General features: G+C 56.1%; 7 protein-coding genes across 8 annotated transcripts; 5 read left to right on the forward strand and 2 right to left on the reverse strand.

Annotated features, from left to right (window-relative positions):
* Positions 1-21: 21 nt before the first annotated feature.
* On the reverse strand, positions 22-302 carry IUM83_11017 (uncharacterized protein; the record flags this gene model as incomplete). The annotated part of the gene is made up of 2 exons (XM_067935552.1): positions 22-119; positions 197-302. The coding sequence occupies 2 exons, from the start codon at positions 300-302 to the stop codon at positions 22-24; spliced, it is 204 nt and encodes a 67-aa protein (XP_067798827.1).
* A 2,569-nt stretch (positions 303-2,871) lies between these two features.
* IUM83_11018 (formin-homology 2 domain-containing protein) lies at positions 2,872-6,813 on the forward strand (the record flags this gene model as incomplete). Its single annotated transcript, XM_067935553.1, has 2 exons — positions 2,872-3,378; positions 3,517-6,813. 2 exons carry the CDS (start codon positions 2,872-2,874, stop codon positions 6,811-6,813), a joined length of 3,804 nt encoding a protein of 1,267 aa, XP_067798824.1.
* Positions 6,814-7,018: 205 nt separating this feature from the next.
* On the reverse strand, positions 7,019-7,465 carry IUM83_11019 (grb2-associated-binding protein 2-like; the record flags this gene model as incomplete). The annotated part of the gene is made up of 1 exon (XM_067935554.1): positions 7,019-7,465. One exon carries the CDS (start codon positions 7,463-7,465, stop codon positions 7,019-7,021), a length of 447 nt encoding a protein of 148 aa, XP_067798734.1.
* A 280-nt stretch (positions 7,466-7,745) lies between these two features.
* On the forward strand, positions 7,746-8,834 carry IUM83_11020 (putative N2,N2-dimethylguanosine tRNA methyltransferase; the record flags this gene model as incomplete). The annotated part of the gene is made up of 1 exon (XM_067935555.1): positions 7,746-8,834. The coding sequence occupies one exon, from the start codon at positions 7,746-7,748 to the stop codon at positions 8,832-8,834; it is 1,089 nt and encodes a 362-aa protein (XP_067798729.1).
* A 409-nt stretch (positions 8,835-9,243) lies between these two features.
* IUM83_11021 (Serine hydroxymethyltransferase, mitochondrial precursor) lies at positions 9,244-10,752 on the forward strand (the record flags this gene model as incomplete). Its single annotated transcript, XM_067935556.1, has 1 exon — positions 9,244-10,752. One exon carries the CDS (start codon positions 9,244-9,246, stop codon positions 10,750-10,752), a length of 1,509 nt encoding a protein of 502 aa, XP_067798730.1.
* A 2,282-nt stretch (positions 10,753-13,034) lies between these two features.
* On the forward strand, positions 13,035-19,859 carry IUM83_11022 (Callose synthase 5; the record flags this gene model as incomplete). 2 transcript variants are annotated; one of them, XM_067935558.1, is made up of 2 exons in its annotated part: positions 13,035-13,151; positions 13,260-19,859. In XM_067935558.1, 2 exons carry the CDS (start codon positions 13,035-13,037, stop codon positions 19,857-19,859), a joined length of 6,717 nt encoding a protein of 2,238 aa, XP_067798726.1. The 2 variants fall into 2 exon arrangements, with proteins under 2 accessions (XP_067798726.1, XP_067798727.1); XM_067935557.1 differs by having other exon boundaries at positions 13,035-19,859.
* Positions 19,860-20,141: 282 nt separating this feature from the next.
* On the forward strand, positions 20,142-21,586 carry IUM83_11023 (putative HECT E3 ubiquitin ligase; the record flags this gene model as incomplete). The annotated part of the gene is made up of 2 exons (XM_067935559.1): positions 20,142-21,426; positions 21,582-21,586. 2 exons carry the CDS (start codon positions 20,142-20,144, stop codon positions 21,584-21,586), a joined length of 1,290 nt encoding a protein of 429 aa, XP_067798728.1.
* Between the last annotated feature and the right edge of the window lie 2,742 nt (positions 21,587-24,328).

Below are 24,328 nucleotides of genomic sequence, written 5' to 3' on the forward strand. Positions count from 1 at the left end.
CTGAATAAGAAGCAGCTGGCTCTACTTGATGTTGAGCTTCTCGCGGCGGGCCTTGGTCTCCTGGTCCACGATGTCCTGCGGCCTCTCGGACGAGAAGAGGTCGTGGCCGGCCTTTTGCTCTGCAGACATTTTGACAAAACTTTGAGAATGACACATGCAGTATTGGAGGATGACAGTGGACAACGCCACCACGTACGCTTGCGGATGACGGGGTACGCGCAGATGGCGAGGCAGATGGACGTGCCGACGAACACCTTGCCGCCCTGGCCCAGCGGCAGCTTCTCGAGGAACGTGAGCAGCATCTTGGTGACTAGCTTGGAAGCTTTCTGTCCTCTGCTTTTTGTGCTGCGTGTGCTTGCAGTTACCTGTCGAAATGGCTAATCGGGAATGAAAGGTCCCTGTGGAAGGCGATTTGACTACATCGTGCTTGAAGTGGACATCCATTCAGAACTCTGCAACAAGACAAGAACTATAGCGAGGGAAGAGAGAAGACGAGTGGAATTTGGAGGATGTTTTGCGCCGTAATGGCGAGATTCATTTGTGCGAGAATATCTTGAAGCTGGTCGTGCATGCTGATGACGACCCGCCAGTGATCTTTGGGTGGCAGTTTGTGCAAGAGTTCGTGGAAGCAATAGCTGCTGCTTACAGCGACTATGAGGCAGATGGCGCCACCGTTCCAACACCTCCCTTTGCTATCCCCGATCCACTGACGCGCGAATCGTTCAAGAAAGCGCTGCTCGACTACGCTCGAGTTGGAACGGCTGATCCGTTTGGCACAACGTGCCTGCCGTGCACTGCTTCGGACTCCGAAGTTGCTGACCCGACCTGATCGATTGAATGGACATATCATCCGATTTAGAGGTGCAGCCCATGTGCTACCATTGCGATCGTGTGTGTCCCCAGAGCTCGGACGAATACATTGGAAGCTGCGATCGACCCACGCCCAAACAGCCTGTGGAACTCTCCTTGAAGTCACTTCTGGATGGATGGCTATCTCGTCGACTTCGGCCGAAGCTATCCGTTAACGTGGATTCGCACTTTACTTTTGTGTTTGTGTTCATTTCACCCGTACATGTCAAAGTTCCAATATGGTAGGGATGCTAATCGTCGTTGGGACATGTCTCGGTGCCTCAGTCACTAGCCATGGACAACAAGGTTTAGCGCTTGCTCTTGGACGGAAGAAGAGAATGAAGATTTTCAAGAGGGTGACCACACTCTTCAGAAAATCTTCCTCGACCATTCGGAAGTTCGAGTTTACGAACGCAGAGATGGTGACGGCGCTAGAGCGGATCTCGAGTCTGATCAAGCTCAACGCCGCCGCGAAGAGTGACTCTAAGCTTACATCCCCAAAAGGTTCGCGAGCAACCGGGAGAGCATGAAGAAGCTGGAAAATCAAGCAAACGTCATCCAACTGTCCAAGACTATGTCGAGAAATGGTGTCAATTTCTCCAGAAAGGAAGTCGACACTATGCGCACCACCTTTTGGCAACGGAGCGTGGGTTTACGGTGGAACCCTTCCGCTTGTAGCTGCGATTGCTGTTGGCGTACCGATAATAATTACTCTTTCACTAGCAGGTAAGCTGTAATACAGGCAAACAGAGCTCAGAAAAAAAACTCAAGTGATTGCTCTATTGTACTCCGAAGTACTCGGCTAACTTGTTAGCACAGTACTTGTTTCCACCCAACTCCAAATTTGGCTGGTAGGAAGTGCAGTACCCAATGTTACGTCGTGACATCTCGGAGTGAGTTGCGCCGTTGGTTCACATGTCGAACTTCAGGCCCTTGCCGTGAAGGCGCTACCCAATCAGTCCACAGACAAATTCCTCTGGAGCGTGCGGATGCCTTTCGTCGCGTAGACTTGCAGCCCTTGATCCAGATTCGGCAGCTCACAATTGCATTGCTGGAACGCTCGGCCACGCAACATTCGCTGTCCCCCGTCTCTAGCAGCGCCACCCATTAGGGCGGACCATGCATGCGTCCGATGCATCTGCCAGCACAACGGTTGGTAACGCGGGTCTGCCATGCCAGCCTATCTTGAAGTGCAGCGAGTTTCAACACGAAGCTGCGCGCTCAAGAAAGCACACCATATGATTGAGCAGCAACCCCAATGAAATGCAGTGAGTTCAACATGAAGGTCCGACTCGAGTGGAATAAACAACAACAACCTACACTATCACCAGGCTACATTGGACGAGGAACTCAACGCGGCGAGGTTAGAGGAGCAGCGTGAATCTCCCTCGCGGTGTCGTACTCGACCCCAGCACCATCTCAATGCCAACAGCGCCAACGAGCACCAATATACATTCTACATGTATAACCCGTCATGCTCCTTAAAAGTGCTCTTCCCTACCAGCGCTGAAGAGCAGCAATGCGCTCCTCATGCATTGCCTTCCAGAGAGCATGGCGACCCGCTTGAAGTCGCCGCCACGCCTGTGTGCAGCCGCTGCACTGCAGCGCGAAGAAAGTGCCGTGAGCAACAACTCGACACCGCCAGGCGTCTACGAAAACATGCAGGCAGGCAGGCAGGCAGGCAGCTTCTGGCTGGAGTGCAACGCCGTCACTCAAAGTGAAGCTTGGCAGCGAAACCAGTTCCGTGAGAAGACAGACCCGCTGGAATGTCTCGTCCTTCTCTTCCTCCATCTTCTCCGCGACAAACTGTGCGCTTACGCCACGCCACACCGAGCCGCAGCGCAGTTAAGGCCGGTAGCACCAATGGAGCCACCAAAAATCAAAGTCCGCCCCCGTCCGGAGCACGCTGCAACTTGTGCCGTCATCACGTTTGGTCCCCACGTTGGACAAGCAGGGCTGAACCCGGAATCTGCGACATGCGTTCGACGCCCGCGAGAACGCATAAAAAACCCGCGAGACCCGATGCGCCGAGGGAGGAAGCGCCGCGCCCAAGTCAGACACAAGAAGAAGCGCGACATCGGACCGACCCGCAGCACTTCGGGCATGGACGGCGCGCGCCAAGGCCTGTTCTCGCCCACGAGCGCCGACGGCTTGGGCCCCGCAGCAGCGATGGCGGCCACGCCCACGACGACGCGCTCGCGCGCGTCGCTCAGCAGCAAGCTGAGCCTGGCGCCCGACGACGCGTTCGCGCGCGAGCCCGAGTGCGGCGTGTGCGCCAAGTCGTTCAACATCCTGCGGCGCCGCCACCACTGCCGCAGCTGCCACATCGCCGTGTGCAAGGAGTGCGGCCGCAAGGCCGTGGACCGCAAGAAGCCCGAGCGCGCGCGGCCGCAGTGGTACTGCATGGGCTGCCTGGACGACGACGCCACGCTCGAGGTCACGGGCTCGCGGCCCTCGGTGACCAAGCGCCGCAGCTTCTCGTCGTCGTCGTCGGCCTTCGCGCCCACGAGCGCGCCGCAGGTCACTAATGTGAGTGCCCCCCGGCAGTGCTGGACGATTCGCCCAAGTTGAAGTGGCACCAGGTGTTTTTTTTTATTTTATTGACTGACGAGAGGTTTCTTTTTTATTTTTTTATTTTGATTTTGTTTTATGGATTGATGGGGGCAGTTGGCCAGCACGGCCAAGTTCTGCATCGAGTGCGGCTACGAGCTGCCGCCGCGCGTCAAGTTCTGCATCGAGTGCGGCACCTCGGTGCGTCAGCAGCTCATGTCGCCCGTGAGCGTGGACGGCGTAGGCGCCGCCGACGCCGAGCGCGGCAACCGCGGCTACCGCGACTCGCTGGGCTCCAACCTCATGGTCATTGACGAGAACAGCGGCTCGCCCACGGAGCCCACGGACGGATCGGAGGATGACGCGCCGGCGGAACAGGAGTCGGAGGAGGAGGTGGCGGTGGAGAAGAAGCTGGAGGTGGATGAGGAAACTCCTGAGGGAGATGAGAACGCTGCAGCCAAGGCGAAGGAGTACGAGGAGCTCGTCGCGCAGCTACAGGCGGAGAACGAGAAGCTGCGCAGCCGCGTGGAGAAGTTCAAGCGCAAGGTCTCGGAGGCGGAGCGGCGCAGACTGGAACGAGAGGAGGAACACGCGCGCGCGGTGTCGGAGGCTACTGCAGCAGCGACCGCCGCTGCAGCTGCTGCCGCGGAAGCACAGGTGAACAACCGCGGGGCGTCGGATCCGTCCGCCCAGGCAGTGGTCGCCTCAGCTGCACCTACTAGCAACGGCACGGGCGTTGCGGCAAAGGACCACCCGGATTATTTGAAGTATTTCAAGTTGCTGACGATGGGCCTGCCTGCTGAACAAGTGAAGATGAAAATGCAGGCAGCGGGTGTGGATCCGTCGGTTCTTGATGACCCGGATGCGATTATCGGAGGTGCTGCTCCGAGCGCAGATAGTGTATCAGCTCCTCCTGCCGGGGCAGGTGGTACCCTTGTGAAGGACGACGAACAGTATGCGAAGTTTTTCAAACTACTGAAGATGGGAATGCCTGCTGAGCAGATCAAGCTGAAAATGAGTGCAAGCGGCCTAAACCCGGATCTTCTCGACACGCCCGATGCCCCGATGGCTGCATCCGGTGGTGGTGCTGCTGCTCCAACAACGGCGTCTAACCAAGTGATGACTTTGAGAGAAGATCCAGCTTACGAGAAATTCTTCAAGTTGGTTAAGATGGGCATGCCTCTCGAGCAAGTGAAAATGAAAATGAGCGCCGCAGGTTTGAATGCGGACTTGCTGGATACGCCTGATGCGCCATCTCCGAACCAAAAGGCAGCGGATAGTAGTGGAGGCGGTGGTCTTCTTGCTGGACTCCCTCCACCAACAGAAGCGGTAAAAGTGGACCCTTCGGCCTTGAAGACAAGCTTATCACTAAAGCTAAACAAGGCAGCCCCGAAGAAGCCGGAGGAGCCTCAGCTTCCCAAGAAGGAAACTGTAAAGCCGAACGTTGAACTGCGGCCGCTGTTCTGGACTCGTGTCCCCGTCAATGTAGTCAGTAGCACTGTTTGGATGAAGCTGAACGATTCGCATGCTGAGCTGGACGTGGATGAAATGGAGTGGATGTTCCGCAAAAACGCCGTTGAGGCGTCGAAAAAGATGGATGAAAAGAAGAAGGAGGCTGAAAAGGTACCAGCCCAGCCCAAGGAAGTACTCCTGTTCGACCCCAAGAGACAGCAGAATGTGTCCATTGCAATCGCTCGTTTTAAGATGTCATCGGAGGATATTAAAAACGCTATATATGCGTTGGACGGTCAGAAGCTCGGCTCTGAAGTGCTAAACGTGCTGATTTCTATTTCTCCTACTCTGGAAGAGATTGACATGCTGAAAAATTACGATGGAGATGTAAAGCTGCTAGGCAACGTGGAGAAGTTTTTTCTTGATCTGCTGACAATTCCCCGCTATACACAACGTATCAAGTGTTTCCGATACAAGTTGCAGTTCGAAAATCGTATTCTGGAAACGCAGGCGCAGTTGGATACGCTGGTCGCTGCTACGGATCAAGTGACTGAGAGCGACAAATTCCGCCGCGTTTTGGAGCACATTCTGGCAATCGGAAATTATTTGAACGGCAGCACGCCTCGTGGTGGTGCCTACGGCTTTAAACTGGACACGCTCATGAAGCTGCATACTCTCAAATCGGTGGACCCTCGTGTCACTTTGATGCATTTCTTGTTGCGTCAACTTGAAGAGAAGGCCCCCGATGTCATCACGTTCGCCGGAGAAGTACCGCACATTGTGGAGGCGAAGAGATTGTCTCTTGATCAGCTGCGTGCAGATCTTTCTTCCTACAACACCGAGCTAGCAATGTTGAAGGGTCAAGTACGAGCCTCTAAGAACGATCACATTGAGGGTGACAAGTTCTACGAAGTGATGACTCCGTTTGCAAAGGACGCCGAGGAGGTGCTGGAGGAGCTGGGACGTGACTTTAACGGCTTGGAGACTTCGTACCAAGAGCTAGTTAGCTCGTTTGGTGAGGACCCACGCAAGGTCGGCCCCATGGAGTTCTTTACTATCCTTGATGAATTTGTGACGGAATTTAAGAAGGCTTACCGTCAAAATCAGACTAAGGAATACCAGACTATCTATGAGGAAGCTGCCGCGGCTCGTGCTGCTGCTGAGGCTGAAAAGGCCGAGCGGCTTAAGAGAGAGGCAGAAGAACGACAGCGCCAGGAAGAGGAACGACAGCAGAATTCGCTGGAAACTAAGGCGACTTATGCTGAAATCATGTCCATCATCACCTCTTGGGCTGGAAAGCATTCGCCAGGCAATGAAGATGCAGTGATCGAGCAGTTCAAGGACATATCAAGGAGGTTTGGCTTGGATGAGATTACTGCTGATGAGTTTTGCGATCAGGTGCGGCAGTGTGTCGGGTCCAAATGTGCTAGCAAAATTATTCCGAACAGCGCGAAACTTTTGTCCGACGAAGCAAAGCAGAACGTTTTGCTGGAGGCACTCGCTCGCTTCAAGGAGCAAGTGAAGAAAGAGAAGGAGTCGAAGAAACAACAACGTAACTCGTTAGTGTCCCCTCCATCCGAAGGACGCGAGAGAGCAGGGTCGTCTTCAGCAGGTCGCAGGCGCAACAAGGTGGTTGTCCCGCTGCCAATCAAGGACATCGAGCCAGTAGTCGGAGAAGAGGCTCAGCTGCTGCACAAATCTATATTGGAGTCTGTGTTGGCGGCATTTGGCGGCGACCCAAAGAAGATGAAGTCGTTTACGTCTCATACTCGGAAGTATGGCAACGAGCAGATCACGGCGCACGAGTTTTACCAATATTTAATGGACTCCTTCGACCCGGACTTCGTTGGACGTCTGGTGCCGGACCTTGCACGTCTGCTGCAGGATTCGGAGAAGCGGCACGCTCTCATTCGGGCACTATGTGAGAGCGCACCAGGCTGGGCAAAATTCGCGGGATTATAGAATGACACCTTCGTGGGCGTCGGGCACGAGTAGAAGGCAGAAAGGGTGTTGCTGTCTCGTGGGCCAGGTTGATTGGTATGAATTGGAGAAGTATGGGCTCCACATTTTTATAAGATGATTACAGAAGTCACTGCTCGTGACTGCGAGTAAATTTTAATGTGGTGGAGTCAATTCAGTGAGTTGGTAAAGGTTGATTCGCATAGTACTAGGTCCGAAGGCTGCCGGAGCTGGCCTGCGGCACAAGCGGGAACTCGCTGTAGTGCTTGGGTCTGCGCACCGCTGGGTCTGGCACCGCGCTGCCTTTTTCCTGCTTGGCTCGCCACAGATCCTGCTGATCCTTAAGGCCGCGCACCCAGCGCTTCATGTCGCCCTTGCTTTCGGCGCGCAGGAAGTAGCTGCGCTCAGGTGTCTTGACGACGAAGCTGTAGACGCCGTGGTCGCCGTTTTCGAACCGCCGGATGGACTCGATGCCCAGGAGATCGATGACCTTGGACGCCTCCTGCGAGTTCTCGTGCTGGTAGTACTTGAGCTTCTTGCCTTCCAAGGCGAAGAAGCGCTTGTTCCACTGCGGGGTGAGCAGCCGCTCCTTGGCCTTCATCTTGTACAGGTAGCCGCTGATAGGAACGGGGCCGCGCTCAGCTGGAGTCTTCATGCTCGCCGTGGCTTCGTCGTCGGTGTGGCGGCTGCCGCTTAGAGGGTCGGTAGCAAAGTGCTAGCTGCAGCAACTGCAACGACATAAGGCTGCAAGAGACGTTGACGGCCTCGAGGTCTTATGTGCGTGCGATTGGCCGCCCATGTTGAAGTGGTTGAAGTCCGCATTTAGAAGCGCTAAATCCAGAACGTTCTATTTTCAGATTGTACACGAAGTGTACACAACTTTGATGTGGCACGCGCGTTCGTGGGATACGTCAGACTCGACCAAGCGGAGATCGATGCAAGCACCGCGCGTGCTGCTGCATATCCTGGCGTTGATCGCACCGCTGCTATCGATTATCGCGACACCAAGTATGGCGACCGCCCACGGGCCATTGACGCTGCGCGTGGAATTGCAGCAGCAGCTCGGACTGCCGGAGACGCTGCAGGCGCCGATGACATTGCGACTGGCAGAGTATCCAGCCTCGCTGTCGGAGCTGAACAACGTGCTTCGACAGCATTTAACGGAGCGGTTAGCGCCGGCTGAAGGAGGTTATCAGGCAGCAAATGATTTGGAGATGGAAATTGAGATTTACGACTACAAAGGACAGCACTTTGCCCAGCTGAAAGAGCTCTCGCAACTCGGACGCCGCTCGAGACTGAGCGTGGCGCTAACCAACGTCGATGAGCTCTTTCCTGATCAATCTTGCCTAGCGCTGCCGTCCAGGCTCTTTGGGTTTGATGTGGCGGACGGCGACAAGTTTGAAATCGACGGGAGGGTGGTGCATATCGGCGAGGTGGGCAACTCGGGCAAGGGCACAGGTTTGACGACGTGGGACGGATCCGTCGTATTGGCCAAGTACCTGGAGCATCAGCGGCGTGGAGATATCGCAGGAAGTCGCGTTGTGGAGTTGGGCGCTGGAACAGGGCTTGTGGGCATCTCTGCTGCGCTACTCGGAGCACGACAAGTGATTCTCACAGACCTCGACTATGTCGTTGACAATCTCGCCAAGAACGTCGCCGAGACAATGAAACTTGCAGTGGATGCAGGCAAGCCCGTCGATAGCGACGTCTCCACGCGAATGCTGGACTGGTTCAACCCGCCGACGGACTTGGGCGATATCGACTTTTTGCTGGCGTCGGACGTCGTGTGGGTCGAGGAGCTCATCCCGCCGCTGGTGGCGACCTTCGACACGCTGCTGCGCCACTCAGCCGCCGAGACCCGCATCCTCATGTCGTACCAGAAGCGCAGCAAAGTGTCGGACCGACTGCTCTTCAGCGAGCTGGAGCGCCACCACCTCACCAAGACGCGCGTCCCAGCCGCGAGCCTGCATCCGGACTTTTCCACGGACCGGATCGACGTGTGGGAAATTGAGCGAAGCGCCTAGATTCTAAGGCGCAGGGCCTTCTAGGCTAGAAGGCCCGGGTCGAACCCGAGCAGCAGGCACACGTTGGAGGCTTTGCCGCAGCACATCAACGCCAACGGTGCAACAACTGCAACAGTAAACGTTGGCCACGCACGGGCCGTCTAATCAATCCGCCAGCGATTGGTGCAAAATGGCCGTGACACCACGCGTATCACCAGCTTCAAGTACGCAGCAACTTTGCCACCGCTAGAAACGCATACCTTGCGTCCCTGAATCGACCTTCAAACAGGAAATGTATCTACTATCCCCTTCGACAAGCTATCTCCCTGCAAGACCCAAAGTGTTAAGGAGACAACGTTAGCGCGTGGTGCACACTCAACGCTGCCGCCGATCTTGCGGCCATTCCCGCATTCGCCCCGCCAGCCACAAGATGCTCGGGTTCCTGCGCGCCCCCGCCCGCCGCGCGGCGCTGCTGTCGCGCCGCCACGCCTCCAGCGAGAGCCTGCAGTGGGCCGCCGCCATGAACAAGCCGCTGGCCGAGTCGGACCCGGCGCTGTTCGACATCATCGAGCGCGAGAAGCAGCGCCAGCGCGACTGCATCAGCCTCATCGCGTCCGAGAACTGCACGTCCGTGGCCGTGCTGGACGCGCTGGGCTCCGTCATGTCCAACAAGTACTCGGAGGGCTACCCGGGCCAGCGCTACTACGGCGGCAACCAGATCATCGACGAGGCCGAGGAGCTCTGCCGCGCGCGCGCGCTCGAGGCCTTCGGGCTGGACCCGGAGCGCTGGGGCGTCAACGTGCAGTCGCTGTCCGGCTCGCCCGCCAACTTCCAGGTGTACACGGCGCTGCTGGCGCCGCACGACCGCATCATGGCGCTGGACCTGCCGCACGGCGGCCACCTGTCGCACGGCTACCAGCTCGGCCGCAAGAAGATCTCGGCCACGTCCATCTTCTTCGAGAGCATGCCCTACCGCCTGGACGAGAGCACGGGGCTCATCGACTACGACGGCCTCGAGAAGTCGGCGGCGCTCTTCCGCCCCAAGCTCATCGTGGCCGGCACCAGCGCCTACTCGCGCCACATCGACTACGCGCGCATGCGCGACATCTGCGACCAGCAGGACGCCGTGCTGCTCGCCGACATGGCGCACATCAGCGGCCTCGTGGCGGCGGGCGTCGTGCCCTCGCCCTTCGAGTACGCCGACGTGGTCACCACCACCACGCACAAGTCGCTGCGCGGCCCGCGCGGCGCCATGATCTTCTACCGCAAGGGCGTGCACCACGTGGACAAGAAGAGCGGCAAGGACGTCCTGTACGACCTGCAGCAGAAGATCGACTTCGCCGTGTTCCCCGGCCTCCAGGGCGGACCGCACAACCACACCATCGCGGCGCTCAGCACGGCGCTGCTCCAGGCGCAGAGCCCCGAGTTCAAGGCCTACCAGACGCAGGTGATCAACAACTCGCGCGCCATGGCCGGCGAGCTCATGGAGCGTGGCTACGAGATCGTCTCCAACGGCACGGACAACCACTTGGCCCTGGTGGACGTCAAGAAGTCGCGCGGTGTGGACGGCGCCCGCGTCGAGTTCGTGCTCGAGAGCGCCAACATGGTGGTGAACAAGAACACGGTGCCCGGAGACAAGAGCGCGTTCGTGCCCGGCGGCATTCGTCTCGGTGCCCCCGCGCTGACCACGCGCGGCTGCACGGAGGAGGACTTCAAGCAAGTGGCTGCCTTCATCGACAGCGGCGTGAAGCTCACGGCCGAGCTCAACGAGCGCGCTCGCGAGCAGGGCATGAAGAAGGTGAAGGACTTCAAGGACTTTGTCGCTGCCGACGCCGAGGCTAAGGACAAGGTGAACTCGCTCAAGGCTGACGTGACTGCCTTTGTGCGCCAATTCCCCACCATCGGCTTCAGCGAGGAGGACATGAAGTACAAGGACTAAAGTCGTTGATTGTTTCAATGGCATTACGACATCGTCGCCCCGACACGGTGCAATCGTTTCGGTCCGTCTCCTCTTTGCCTCGGAGCTCTCTGCGAGGATAACCAAGAGAACACCTGCAAGACGAGGCGGCTCCTGCTCCCGGACATCGCCGTGGCTGGCAGCATGGGCCTCTCTTGGCTCCTGACAGCACGGAATTCGTGGCAGCGATAGACCGAAGATAGATAATGTCAATAATCCACCCCTTCGAACCAACATGTAGTAGCGGCGACATTAAGTCGTCGTTCCCGCGCTCAAATGTCCTGCCTCAGTAATGGAACGCAGCATTAGCCACAAAACTCCTCACCTTTTCATTTCGAGGTTCATCAAAACGTTTGCTGTAGCTCACGTATGCCCATTCTCACCAGGTACCCTATGTTTCTTCGGACCGAGCTTTTCGGATTCAGGCATCTCTGTTCTTCTCTGCCATCTCATCGATCTCAATGAAGAGAACCAGATTTCCATCTCGCTTTTCCCTTTTCGTTCGTCGGATATGCCGCAGTAGGCCGTTGCCCTGATGACATCAAATTCCTGGGGCACACCGCATTTCGAAATGCGAAAAAAATCTGCGTTCTGCTGGTTGGCACTTGCCAAAGCACCAGAAGCAGCAAGAGAAGGCGGCGCAAGTATGAATCTTGCAACTTTCTCACCACCACCAAGTGAATGGATGATTTTTAAGGAACCTGCTGCAGCACATCGATGAGGCTTTGGACTTCTAAAACATCCTTGTCATTCTTGCACCCGCCCGACGGAACACAATCATTATTTTCAACAGCGCTCGAAGCGTATCTGTAGCTGCTCCGTTCAGATTCATTAGCATTGTCAGAGTCAACAACACGGCACAGATTAGCGAATCGGGCACCGCTACCGTACACGATCATTGTAACACCGTGAAATTAGTTGTTATCGTACAGGTAGTGCACTCACGACCAAGTTTTCAGTAACAGATACACTATTACAGCCTTTGCTGTCCGAGTCGATTCCCAGTTGTATCATTTCATCTGAATTCATGCCGGCACATTGGACGCCACGGGATTACTGTTCATCTGCGGTGAATCGCCATCGATCCGGCGGTTGCACCCACAACAGGCGCGGTGTCACCCTCGCTCAAATTTCCAGATGGACTATTCTCGTATGGGGCAGGAACGGAGGTTGCAACCTGCAGCTTGCACGTCGCACGAAGCAGCATTCCAACGCTGCTTCCCATTTTTATCAACGACGACGCTGCGTGCACGTCACGCTGCGTTACAGTATTTGTCATTGCCACAAGCACAGTGTAGCCATGTTCGAAAGCTCCCCCGTCTAAACCGATCGCACAAATGGCGACACATTTCTCAGAGTGCGGCGATGCTGGGCGTCCCACTCGGCTGGCCGTGACTTGCGGCCACTATGCGCCCGCTATAGTAGCTGCTATTCGGTGCGATGCATGGGGAGCGCCAGGTGTTGGCGTCGGCCACCACGTCAGGAGCGGGGAGTGAGGCCTGTCCCGGGCCAATAGCGACAGGCCCCGGCAGAGCCTCAAGCCCTCGGTGTCCACGCCACGAGGAAAGTGCCGGCGTGCGTGCCTGGGCGCAGCTTACGGTACGCTACCTGCTTGAAGAGCTCTGCTTCGGCGCTCAGCTCCGACCCGCAATAACAGGTGCAAAGTCCGCTGCGATGGTCCCACTTATTTCGGTCCTGGCCTCCCGCTTAGGTAAAGTGGCTGTTTTCACTCTGTCGTACGTGACAGCTGGCCGGGGTGTGTCCCCATTACAACTCGCACTTAGACGGATGTCGCCCCGTCGTTGGCACGACAGCGTTTACTTAAACGAGAGAAATTTGGTCTGACTACCAGCGATCTGTCTCTTTTTTCTCCAGTAGCTCCGCCATCCTTGCTTGGCTCGCGCGCCGGAGCAATAGCAATGGTCATGTAATGGCGACCTGCCGTCGGTCTCCCCTCGCCGAAGATGACCCCGCGGCCATGCCGCCCTCGCGCACATTCAGTGCATAACTTCCAAACTCGCGCCTGTTGCGCGCGTGCGCTTTGCTTCCGCACCTATTTCGGCGCCGCGTGCTTCCCGACGCCAAACTTTATTTAGCGAGGGCTAGGGTCCCGCTCCGAACAATCTGCTCGACGCTCGTGACTGAAGGGAAGGGAAACCGCAGGCGAGAGGCGAGAGGAGCTCTCGCCCCCATTCCGCACAACAGTTCCGTCTCCTCTCGTCGCGCCGACGGACGGCACCGACGCCCCATCGGTAGACTCGTAGATGAAGAAGGAGAAGCACGGCGACCACGGCCTGCAGCGCCAGCTGTCGGCCGCGCCCCCGCGCCGCCGCGCGCCGTCCAACTACCAGACGCTGGAGGACGTGGCGGCCGAGCGCGGCGTGAGCATCAGCCGGCCGCCGCTGCAGCAGCCCATCGCGGCGCTCACGGCGTCTGCGGGGACCGCACGGCCGCCGCGGCCCGGCGCCGGCTCGTTCGAGCTGCTGCAGGCCAAGTTCGGCTTCCAGGAGGGCAACGTGCTGAACCAGAAGGAGCACCTGGAGTGCTGGGTGCTCAACTACGAGTCGCGCATCCTCGAGGCCGCCGTGACGCCCGTGGACACGGAGAACGCCATCCAGAGCATCCACGCCAAGTTCTTCCGCAACTACGTCAAGTGGTGCCAGTTCCTGCGCACGCAGCCCTACCTGCTGGACACGGCGCCCTACGCGGGCGCCGCGGAGCGCCAGGCCGCGCTCTTCCTGCTCATCTGGGGCGAGAGCGCCAACCTGCGCTTCATGCCCGAGTGCCTGTGCTTCCTGTACCACAAGATGGCCGCCAAGCTGGACGGCATCGAGAACGCGCCCAACGCGCCCGACGGCGCCTTCCTGCGCCGCGTCGTGCGGCCGCTCTACTCGGTCGTGGCCAAGATGCGCGACGTCAACGGCGCCGGCGCGGACCACAAGAACGTGACCAACTACGACGACGTGAACGAGTTCTTCTGGCGAGACGTGTGCCTCAATTTCGACGAGTTCAACGTCGCCGAGGCCGTCAACGTGCGCGAGTACAAGACGTTCAAGGAGCGCCGCAGCCTGTGCAACCCGTTCCTGGCCTTCTTCCGGATCTACTTCTTCCTATTTGTCATGCTGCACGTGCTGGTCGTGATCGGCTACGTGGCATACCGCTCGGACCCGGACAACACCACCGGGTTCCATTATTACGCAAACTTTTTCACGTCCGAGATCGCGGACATCCGCAACCACGCCTTCTACTCCATCTTCATGACGATCAGCGGCTTGCTGGCGCTCAAGGTGGTGCTGGATATCTGGCTGGACGGCACGCGCGTCTTCGGCCGTTTGATGTACGCCGTGTCGGTGTTCTGCCGTCTCGTGTGGCACACGGTGTTCTTCGGCCTCTTCACGGCCGTGAACGCAGCGCCGTACGAGAAGCTCGTGGGCTCGAGCGACTTGCTCACGATGGCGCCGGTTTTCATTGGTGTCTACATGGTGCCGATCGTGCTCGCGTCCATTATGCAGATGTTCTTCCGTGGAGTTATTTGGCGCTCGGCCTTCCTGAGCTCGCTGGATGGAACGCGTGAACAGTACATTGGCCGCACGATGGGTCAGAGCTGGGGGGACTTCTTCGGCTACGGATTGTTCTGGACGATCATCTTCGCGTGCAAGTTTCTGTTCAATCTGCAGCTCATGGTGAAGCCTCTAATTGGCCCCAGCGTCGAAATCTACAGCGTGGATGTTTCTACTGCCCAGCTCGAAAATGGTATCATCGAGTCAAACCACAACATCGCGTTCTTGGCTGCCATGTGGGCCCCGGTGGTACTCGTGTATCTTTACGACTCACAGATCTGGCTCGCCATCGCGCAGGCAATTGTAGGCGCCTGGATTGGATTCCGTCTCAAGATTGGACACTCAGCACGCATCAAGGAGTTCGTGACGCGTCTTCAGCAGGCGCCTAACCTATTTGACGAAAAAGTGGTTTCTGCTGCGGCCCGTGGCCAGCTTGCTATCAACAACAACCCGCTGTCATCAAGCTCTGTTGCCCCTGATGCCAACAGCCGCCTGCGCTTCGCAGTAGTGTGGAATGAGATCGTTAGCAGCTTCCGCTTGTCCGATTTGCTGGATGACCGCGAGACGGCCATCCTTCAATATCAGATTTCAGACACTGGGGCCGTTGAGGAGCCCGTGTTTTTGATCGCTGGCGAGGCCCAAGCAGCCGCGGACATTGCCGCGAAGGCTAAGACAAAGCGCATGAGCGATACTCAGCTATTCAAGGAATTGAAGAAGGCTGGAGTGCTGGGTTGTGCCAACAACTGCGTTGACATCATGTTCCAGATATTGCGACAGCTACTGGGCCCCCAGGACTCGGAGCTCGTAGGTGTTTTCCACCAGATTCTGGCGGGAGGAAAGGTAAGCGGCGTGGTGAATCTCACGCACATCGGTTTGGTTCGCGAGAACGTCGTCGACTTGCTTGCGAGCATTTTGGATCTGCCGGAGCCAACTGTTGGCCCCTCAGGCGCCGCATTTGGCTTCCCGCATGACCAGGTCCTTGTTGTCGTTCAGCGTGTGGATGCTCTTTTGAAAAGCATTGAACTGATGTTGGAGGAGGAATGGATGGCGGAAAAATTGCGCAAGTCTGCGTTCGCCAAGATTACACCCGACCTTGCGTACCAGAAAGAACAATTGCTGTCTATCTTTGCTGATCGTATCAGCCAACGCGACTCCAACTCGCCAACGCGTACAACCTCACCGAGCTCAAATGAAAGCGTTGTCTCGCTGTCTACGCGACTCTTCTTCTTGCTGACGCTGGATGCTGCCGACGCGTTACCTCGTTGCCACGAAGCCCAGCGCCGCATGAGCTTCTTTTTGAACTCGCTGCACATGAAGATCCCGAGTATTGCATCCATTGCAGCGATGCAGTCGTTCTCTGTGGTGACACCTTACTACAATGAAACGGTGCTGTTCTCGATTGACGAGCTGAACGGACGTGTGGACTCGAACCCGCTCTTCCGTAAGGTGGAGGCAAAGGGCCGCGACCTCAGCATTTTGAAATACCTTGTTACTTTCCACGATGACGAATGGGGCAACTTCCTCGAGCGCGTGGGTGTGGCTTCTATGGACGAAGCGCTGGCAGAGACACCGACGCAGGTTCGTTTATGGGCATCAATGCGCGGACAAACGCTGGCACGCACAGTGCACGGCATGATGATGTACGAAGACGCGTTGAAAATGTTGCGTTGGCTCGAAATCGGCTCTGACGAAAACATCTCGCACTTGGAAAAGATTAAGCACATGGATCGCATCGCTGGTCTTAAGTTCTCGTACGTGACGAGTTGCCAAATTTACGCCGATCAACTTGCGGCTGGTGACTCTCGAGCCTCGGATATTGACCTGTTAATGCGCAAGTACCCGAACTGGCGTGTAAGTTATGTTGACACGATTCGCCCACCTGTAGGCAGTGGCACAGAACCTCGTTTCGACTGTGTGCTGGTTAAATCAGATGGGGATGAAATCGTCGAAGTTTACCGCTACGAACTGCCAGGCAACCCGATGGTTGGTGAAGGTAAGCCTGAGAACCAGAACGTCGCTATTCCATTCACACGTGGTGAGTACATCCAAACAATTGATATGAACCAAGAACACTACTTCGAAGAAGCACTCAAAATTCCCAATTTCCTGGCGACGGCTACGGCAAATGGAAAGAATGTCACAATTATTGGTATGAAGGAACATATTTTCACAGGTCGAGCGTCTTCCTTGGCGCATTTCATGACTTTGCAAGAGCTGGTGTTCGTGAGTCTGACGCAGCGTGTGCTTGCGAACCCTCTCCAGAGTCGTATGCACTACGGTCACCCTGATGTGTTCGAGAAATCGTTTATTATGTCGAATGGTGGCGTGTCGAAGGCCAGCAAGGGAATTAACCTGTCTGAGGATGTGTTCGCTGGTTACAATGTGGCACTCCGTGGCGAAAAGGTTACACACGAAGAGTTCATGCAGTGTGGCAAGGGTCGTGATGTGACTCTGAGTCAGATTAACGCTTTCGAGGCCAAACTGGCAAACGGTAGCGCTGAAAGTTCATTAAGTCGCGAATCGCATCGAATGGGTGCTGGCATGGACTTCTTCCGCCTGAACTCAATGTTCTATGGCCACATGGGTTTCTACATCTGTAACGCACTTGTGGTGCTCTGTGTGTTCGCGTACGCGTACGGCAAAGTTTACATCGTACTGCACGAAGAGGTCGAGGAATCCGCCATCATCACCACGAACTACCTGGATGATCTCGCAGAGGTGATGAACACCCAATTCATCTTCCAGTTCGGTATGCTGATGACGATTCCGCTGATCGCCACGCTGTTCGTGGAATACGGATGGCATCAGGCTGTCGTCAACTTTGTCGAGCTTGTTGTGACTCTTGGTCCGGTGTTTTACATTTTCGAAACGGGCACGAAGTCTCATTTCTACGACATCGCGCTTATGCGCGGTGGTTCCAAGTACCGCGGTACAGGTCGTGGATTTGCCATCGTCCGTGAAACTCTAGTGAACTTCTACAAGGAGTATGCAGCATCCCATTACCGCAAGGCTGTGGAGCTGATGGGTTTGATGGTTATCTTCGGCACATATGGTAACTTCAGCATCGGTACAAATGTGCTGGCCGAGTACTGTGCCACTGCGGATTTTGACTGCGACAAGAACCCCGACCAGATCCCATCAAACATTACGCTGCTGAACTCTTACAGCTCGAAGGGCCAGGATTATGGTATCGCTTCGTTTGCTGTATGGCTGCTCGGCACGTGCTGGCTGCTTGCGCCGTTCCTGTTCAACACGGACGGCCTCGACTTTTCAAAGACTCGAGTGGATATCACGTACTGGCTCTCGTGGCTTATGTCCGTGCGGGAGGAGGACAGTGAAGAAAGACTATTGCCGAGCAGCAATCCTTCGGGGCCGGTAGACACTTGGAACGATTTTTACAACTACGAGGCCAGTCTGATGTACCCCATTGGACCGATGAGCCGCTTCGTGTACGCAGTCCGTGAATTCCGTCATCCATTGGTCATGTACTATATCTTTATCTACTCCTTCAAGCTGAGCGACATCGGAATGCTGCTGGGATGTGTCGGTGGAATTGCAGTTTTGCTGTGGATCGGTGGCTTTGGCTTCGGAATGTGCATGCGCAACAAGGCTCGCGTTCCGCGTGGTATGTTGTATGTGCTGATGGTGGTAATTATCGGTGTGGCACCTTTTGTCGTGGGTTCGATGCAAGATTGGGATGGAATGAAGTCGTTCTCGCTGACGATTGCCATTTTCACTGGACTATTTTCGCTACTGCACTACTTGCAACTGTTGCATGGCTTGTTTGGTCTGCCCATTGCTAAATGGGGTCTCGTGCGCGAACTTGCCTTCTTTTTTGATGTGGTTGTGGGTCTGTTCCTGGCAATCCCCCTCATGGTTTTGTCGGCATTCCCGTTTATGAAGACAATTCAAACGCGCATGATGTACAATGGCGGTTTCTCGCGGGCACTGAGCTCTGGCAGCGAGTTTGCGGCTTCATTGAGTGTTGTCGTGGGCGGCCTTGGTGGCTTCACGTACGGCTGGTTGACGTGCCTCATCTTCTCATTGGGATACGTGAACTCGTCATCAGACAACTTCGTGAACGAGTCATTCATTTACTACAACAACGAAACACTGGACGGCGCCTTGGACTTGACTATGATCAAGGTGTACGCGGCTGGCGCCGCTGCTGTGGGAGTCATCATGAGCGGTGGCCTAGCACACGTAATCGGCCGTCGCTGGACAATCGAGGTGTCATGTTTTGTGACGTTCGGTGGCTGCGCTCTCGTGTGGTTGGAGTCGAGCTCGATGGTGCTCATCGGGATCTGCTTGGCGTCGGCGGGTATTGCTATGCTCTCGCTTGTGTGCCCTCTGTACAACTTTGAGATTAATATGCAAGGCTGGAAGGGCAAGGGTGTGCTGTTGTTCCTCACGAGTGCTGGCCTAGGTTACCTGATCGAGGCAGTACTTATTAACAACATCAACGCCACGACCATGTCTAAGGACTGGGGTAACTCACCGTACCACGACTGGCAGTGGCAGTTTATCTTCGGTGTCATCCCGATTGTGCTGCTTGTGCCGAGTATGTTCTTCCTCCCTGAAAGCCACTACTGGGAATACCGCCGCAAGAACGACCCGAAGGCGGCTGAAGTCGCGTTGACGCGCCTGCGACAGCGCCATGATGTGATTGAGGAGGTGGGCGAGCTGAAGGAATTGTTCGTGGTGAAGTCCGGTCGCGTGAACATGCCATTCCGTATCGCACTGGTGATCGTGCTTCAGGCAACGTTCGCACTCTTCACGTCTGGTGCGTTGTTGCACCGTGTGCTTGTGCAGCCATCACCCAGCCAGTCTGGCGCGCAGACGTCCAAGTGGCAGATCTACTACGGCATTATGACGTTCGTGGGCGCGGTGCTAAGCCTGCTCACGGTCGATAGCCTGCGCCGCAAGACCATCTTCAAGGACGTGCTTCCATTCTCAGCAGCGTTGTCGCTCGCGTGTGGCGCGATGGGAATGGCCAACCAGGAAGACAGCGTCATCACAGAGATCTTGGTGTTCCTGGTGTTTGTGAGTGGCTCGCTGAGTCTGACGTGCGGCACGTGGATCACCGCGATCGAGGTGTTCCCGCCTTACCAGAACGGACGCTACATCATCATGTCCTTCGTCGTGTACTACGCCGTGCAGGCTGGTATCTACGTGGCGGAGCCTTCGTTCGCGATCAGCCACCTGGCCTTCGCCGGCTTGTGTCTGCTGCTCACGGTCTTCATGTTCGTCGTGTGCGCCAGCTCCAAGTACGGCGCCATCGAGCTCAAGAGCGAGAAGAAGATGCGCAAGGACGCCGAGGCCGCGCGCAACGCCCCGTCCTTCGTGGCGCGCGTGTCCCGCTCGCAGAGCTTCCTGCGCTCTCGCTCGCAGGTGCGGCGCTCGTCGTCGCACTACTCGGTGGCGGCTTTGACCCCGCAAGAAGCCAGCTACTCGAACTTCGAGTCCCCCGCCGGCCTCAACGTGAACGGCGGCGCGCGCCGGACACTCAACGGCTCGCAGGCATTGTAAGAACGGGCTGTTCTAGCCCCCCACCTTCTCCCCCAGCCAACACGCTGCGGAAAGAAGATGAAACACAACACATCAAGAGGAGAGAAGAGAAAGAGGATGAGAAGTACCGCAGAAAACGCTTATATATGGTCATTGATGCATTGTTCAGTATAATACTTCAAGTAGCAGCCCAAGTTGAAGCCATCTCGTCTCGCGCATCCGATTGGCCGCTTCCATTTCAGCCAATCCCCTGCTTCCGTAGCTGCTCATATCTTTTTCTTCCCAGACCGACCGAAGCGTCCCATGGAGGCGGAGGAGCTGGACCCGGCGCGCGCCGCCGCCGGCGTCTCCAGCGCCAGCGCCAGCGCCAGCGCGAGCGAGCACGCACCAGGCGACGACGCCGTCGCCCTGCAGGCGGACGCGCCGCCCCGCGCCGAGGCGGAGGCCTGGGGCACGGGCGACGACGAGGACGGCTGGATGCCCAAGCCCGCGCGCCTGCACTCGGGGCGCACGCGCTGCTGCGCCGTGTGCTTCGCGGCGCTGCAGTACTCCTCGTGCGCCAGCTGGGACGAGTACCTGCAGAGCGAGGAGTACCTCGCCCAGCTGCAGGCCAACGTGCTGCGCGACGCCTTCGTGTCGTCGCTGCTGTGCGGCGAGACGGCGGCGGGCGACCTGCCCACGGAGCACCGCATGCACAAGAACCGCAAGCTCAAGTGCCGCCAGAGCGCGGCGGACTACCGCAACATGACGAGCGCGGGCGTCGTGGACCGCTCCGGCATGGAGAAGGGCTCGGTCCGCACGCTCGAGGAGATGCTGGTCGAGGCGCTGCCCACGCCCGTGTTCACGCACGTGCTGGAGCGCCGCCTGGCCGTCATCTCGCACAGCTCCAAGACCGCGTGCGAGCTCTTGCGCCGCGACGGCGGCAGGAAGACCCCGCGCCCCGTGGAGAGCGCGCCGAGCAACGAGGAGCTGCACCACCTGGCCATCCACACGCTGTCGGCGCTGCTGGGCGCCTTCGACTACAGGAACCCGCACGCGACGCGGCCCTTCGAGGACCTGTCGCAGCTGCTCACGTGCTTCCCCGTGCTGTCGCTGTACTCGTTCTGGAGCCCCATGAAGAGCGCGCCCGACAAGCTCTTGCTGCTGGACAAGGAGCAGGTGGAGGCCTCGTCGGTCGCGTCCACTTCCGACGCACATGCAGCGTATTGCGCCGTGGATGGGAGCGACAGCACGTCCTGGCAGTCGCAGCCGAGGCCGGGGGTGGTGCACTTTGCTGTCAAGTCGACGGAGTTGACCAAGGTGACGTCGATCGCCATTCACTGGCATATGAAGCACGTCCCGCAAACTGTCGCCGTTCAGTATCGCGCCCAGGGAAGTGACAGCTTTGTGCAACTCGTGGAGGAACGATCGGTGTCGCCGTCAGGCCCCACGATCATTGAAACCAGTTTCCCGCCGGCGACTTGTGAGACGCGAGTTGTCCTGTCGGGACTCCCGTCCTCGAATCGGAACGGAATCTACGCGATCGAGCATTTGAAATTGAATATGCCTGCGCCCGGCTCCCTGTTTGCGGACCCAAAGTCAACCTTGAGTGCGATAGCGCATTGGCTTCTTGGAGCTTTGGATGTTGCGGATGAAGTAATGGCGGCCGAAGCTATTGGAGCATTGCGAGCGTGGGCATTGTCTACCGCATCACTTAGTGTAACGATGCTGTTTGTCGATATGCTTCTCCGTTTGGAAATTCAGGATGAGAGCCATCAACGAAACAGGATCGCGGCGCTGGCGGTAGAGCAAGGTCGCCTTCTCTGCGAGGGAATAAGCGCTTATCATCAGGAAAAGTCCCAACGTCTGGCACATGAATGCGATAAGATCGCCTTCGGTGATGTTCGCCGAGTTGCAGCGATTTTCGAGTCGTCGGTTTGCTCGACAGGAGTAATTGTTGAGGATGGAGGTCTTGTTGTTCGGACACGGGAGACTAGTTATCAGTATGCCGCTGTGAATTGTGGTATCTCTTCAGGAAAGGCGTCATGGAAATTCCGCCTCGATACGGATACGCAGGACGACGAAATGACTTGTTTTGGTGCTGCTATACTTCCCGTGACTGTGAGCGGGTATGATTCCTCTCCTAATCTGTGGATGCTACGAGGGTACAACGGCAATCTATACGCTCGAGGACACAAACTTAGCCGAACTATTGGCAAAGTTCACCCGGGCGACATCGTTCAAGTTGATGTTGACATGGGCGAAGGTACTCTAGCATACAAAATCAATGGGACGGATTATGGAGTGGTATTTACCGATCTTGCAGGTCATGAAGTTCACCCTGCTGTCTCATTTTACGGTTCGGGGAAAGTGATTACCTTGCTTGGAGTCACTAAATGGGATTGTACTAGCTCCGGGCCAGCTGACATCGAACCAATTTTTCTTTCCAGTATGAGAGAGTATCATTTCTCCGTTGGGTATGGGACATTGGGAAAAGGCAATCAGCTAGGGTATGCTAGCAATGGAGGGCCGAGTGCTTCGCAACCCAATGCATCAGCGACAGGTAGTGCCCCGATACACATTAATGGCGAGGCTAAGCAACGTTGCTTGTCGACGCACCCGCCTTCGCACGGCGATGCTTATGTGATATATGACTTGGCTGGAGCATATCATACGATCAGTGGTGGGGTCGCATTTAATGACGACACACGCAATGAGTTTCTGGAAAATGGAGGCGTCTCCTTAGTATTCCAGATAGTTGGAGACGATAAGCTGCTGTGGCAATCGAAGCCAATGTCCGATACCTGTTTGGTCGAGCAGTTTGAAGTCGATATTAGGAAGGTAAGGATGCTGGAACTCAAAGTGTCATGTCGTGGTTCAAACCATTGCGCACATGCAGTATGGGTCGATCCTTGTTTGCATCCTGTTGAAGAGTGGACGTGCTCACAGTGCGATTTCCTCAACAAGGGATCGTCAGACACGTGCACGGTTTGCAGAATTGGGGTCCGTGACGAAGGCTCGGTATCAATTCAAGAGCTTAGCTCCGAAGACGCAGGAAGCGAACGAACTTCTCAGCTCTGTATTACGCGTGAAGACTATATCCAGAATTTAGGGTCCCCCGGTGAGCTCGGGACGACAATTATCCGTCAAATCGACGATTTGTACAGGCTTCAATCTGAACGCCCGAGCGCATCGTTTATATCAACGAAGCAATCTGCTCAGTTTGAGGAGCCGTTTTGTCGTCAACCGTGCAAGGATGTCTTTTCGCTGCTGTTGACGATACTTCAGCGATTCCGCGTCCAATGTGGTGATACAAACAGGAGTGGAAAAGATGCGCGAGATGGTTGCGTGCACATTCTTGGAATCATTAGCGCCAATTTGGAGAGCATTTCGTCTCATGATGTGAAGGATCTTTCTACAGAGCTCGGTGTGTCAACGGAGCTGGTTAGTACTCTACGAAGGGAGCTTGAAACAATGGCGAATATTCGGCAAGAAAGTGATAATCTCGGAGTGAACTTGGCCGAGGATATTGAAAAATCCGCCGCTCGAACGATTGTGTCCGGCATATCCGTTTTGTATCCTTCTGCGATTGAAAAACTACAGTTGCTTCTTCAGTTGCTACAATCATACATTGACCATCCGTTTGAGGCCACTTCATCAAATTATTTCGTATTAACATCAGTGATGGAGCTGCTTGCTGCACCAGGGCCAGATGGAATATTGACTTTTATGCCATTCATGGCTGCTGAGACCGAAGAAATGGCATGGTTTTCGGCGGTGAACGAAACGATAGGGCTCCTGATGAAATTAGTGGTGGATTCTCACAGGAAGCAACTTGCAGCTGATGCCGACAGCTCTCCTAATTGCGATGGGCTCTCTGATGTCGCAATTCGCTTGCTCAAGACATATCAGCTGTATTTGCTATCAGAAGCGGTCGAACTGACAAAAACAAATTCTATCGAAAACGACCCAGCAAATCCCAAGGACTTAAGTTATCTACGAGTCATGGTGCAGCGGCGATTTCAGGTTCAAGAAGCTACCATCCAGTTTTGCTTTCTTTCGCTAAACGCGTATCGGGACCTGATTGATAATATTGTCGGATTTCAGGCCGAAGAATCATTTGTTCTCTCCAGGGAAGCGGCAGTTCGCCAAGCTAGTGTGCGTTCGTACAGGATTCCTTTGCTTTCGGAGGTTCTTCCATGGTTTGTATCCTGTTTATGTTTGTTACGGCGCCAAACATGGCTCGCACGGTTGATATTACCGGCTGTGGTCAGACTTCTCGAAACGGTGGATCACTACTGCTCTGAATCTCAAATCGTTAGTAAATCTGCGCACCGATTTCAGCAGCTGGAGGCCCATCAAAAGGCAAGACTGATTGAATCACAGGAAATCGAGCGTGCTGCGACGCTGGAAAGAGACCCAAGCTTCCGGTCGCACACATCGAAGCGGCTGTATAACGTGTTTCACCAGCTCTACACCGGCGAAAAAGATCACTTTGAAGGCCAGATCGG

This window comes from Phytophthora cinnamomi, assembly GCF_018691715.1.
Source record: "Phytophthora cinnamomi strain GKB4 chromosome Unknown Contig7, whole genome shotgun sequence".
In the NCBI taxonomy this organism is placed as follows: Eukaryota; Oomycota; class Peronosporomycetes; order Peronosporales; family Peronosporaceae; genus Phytophthora; species Phytophthora cinnamomi.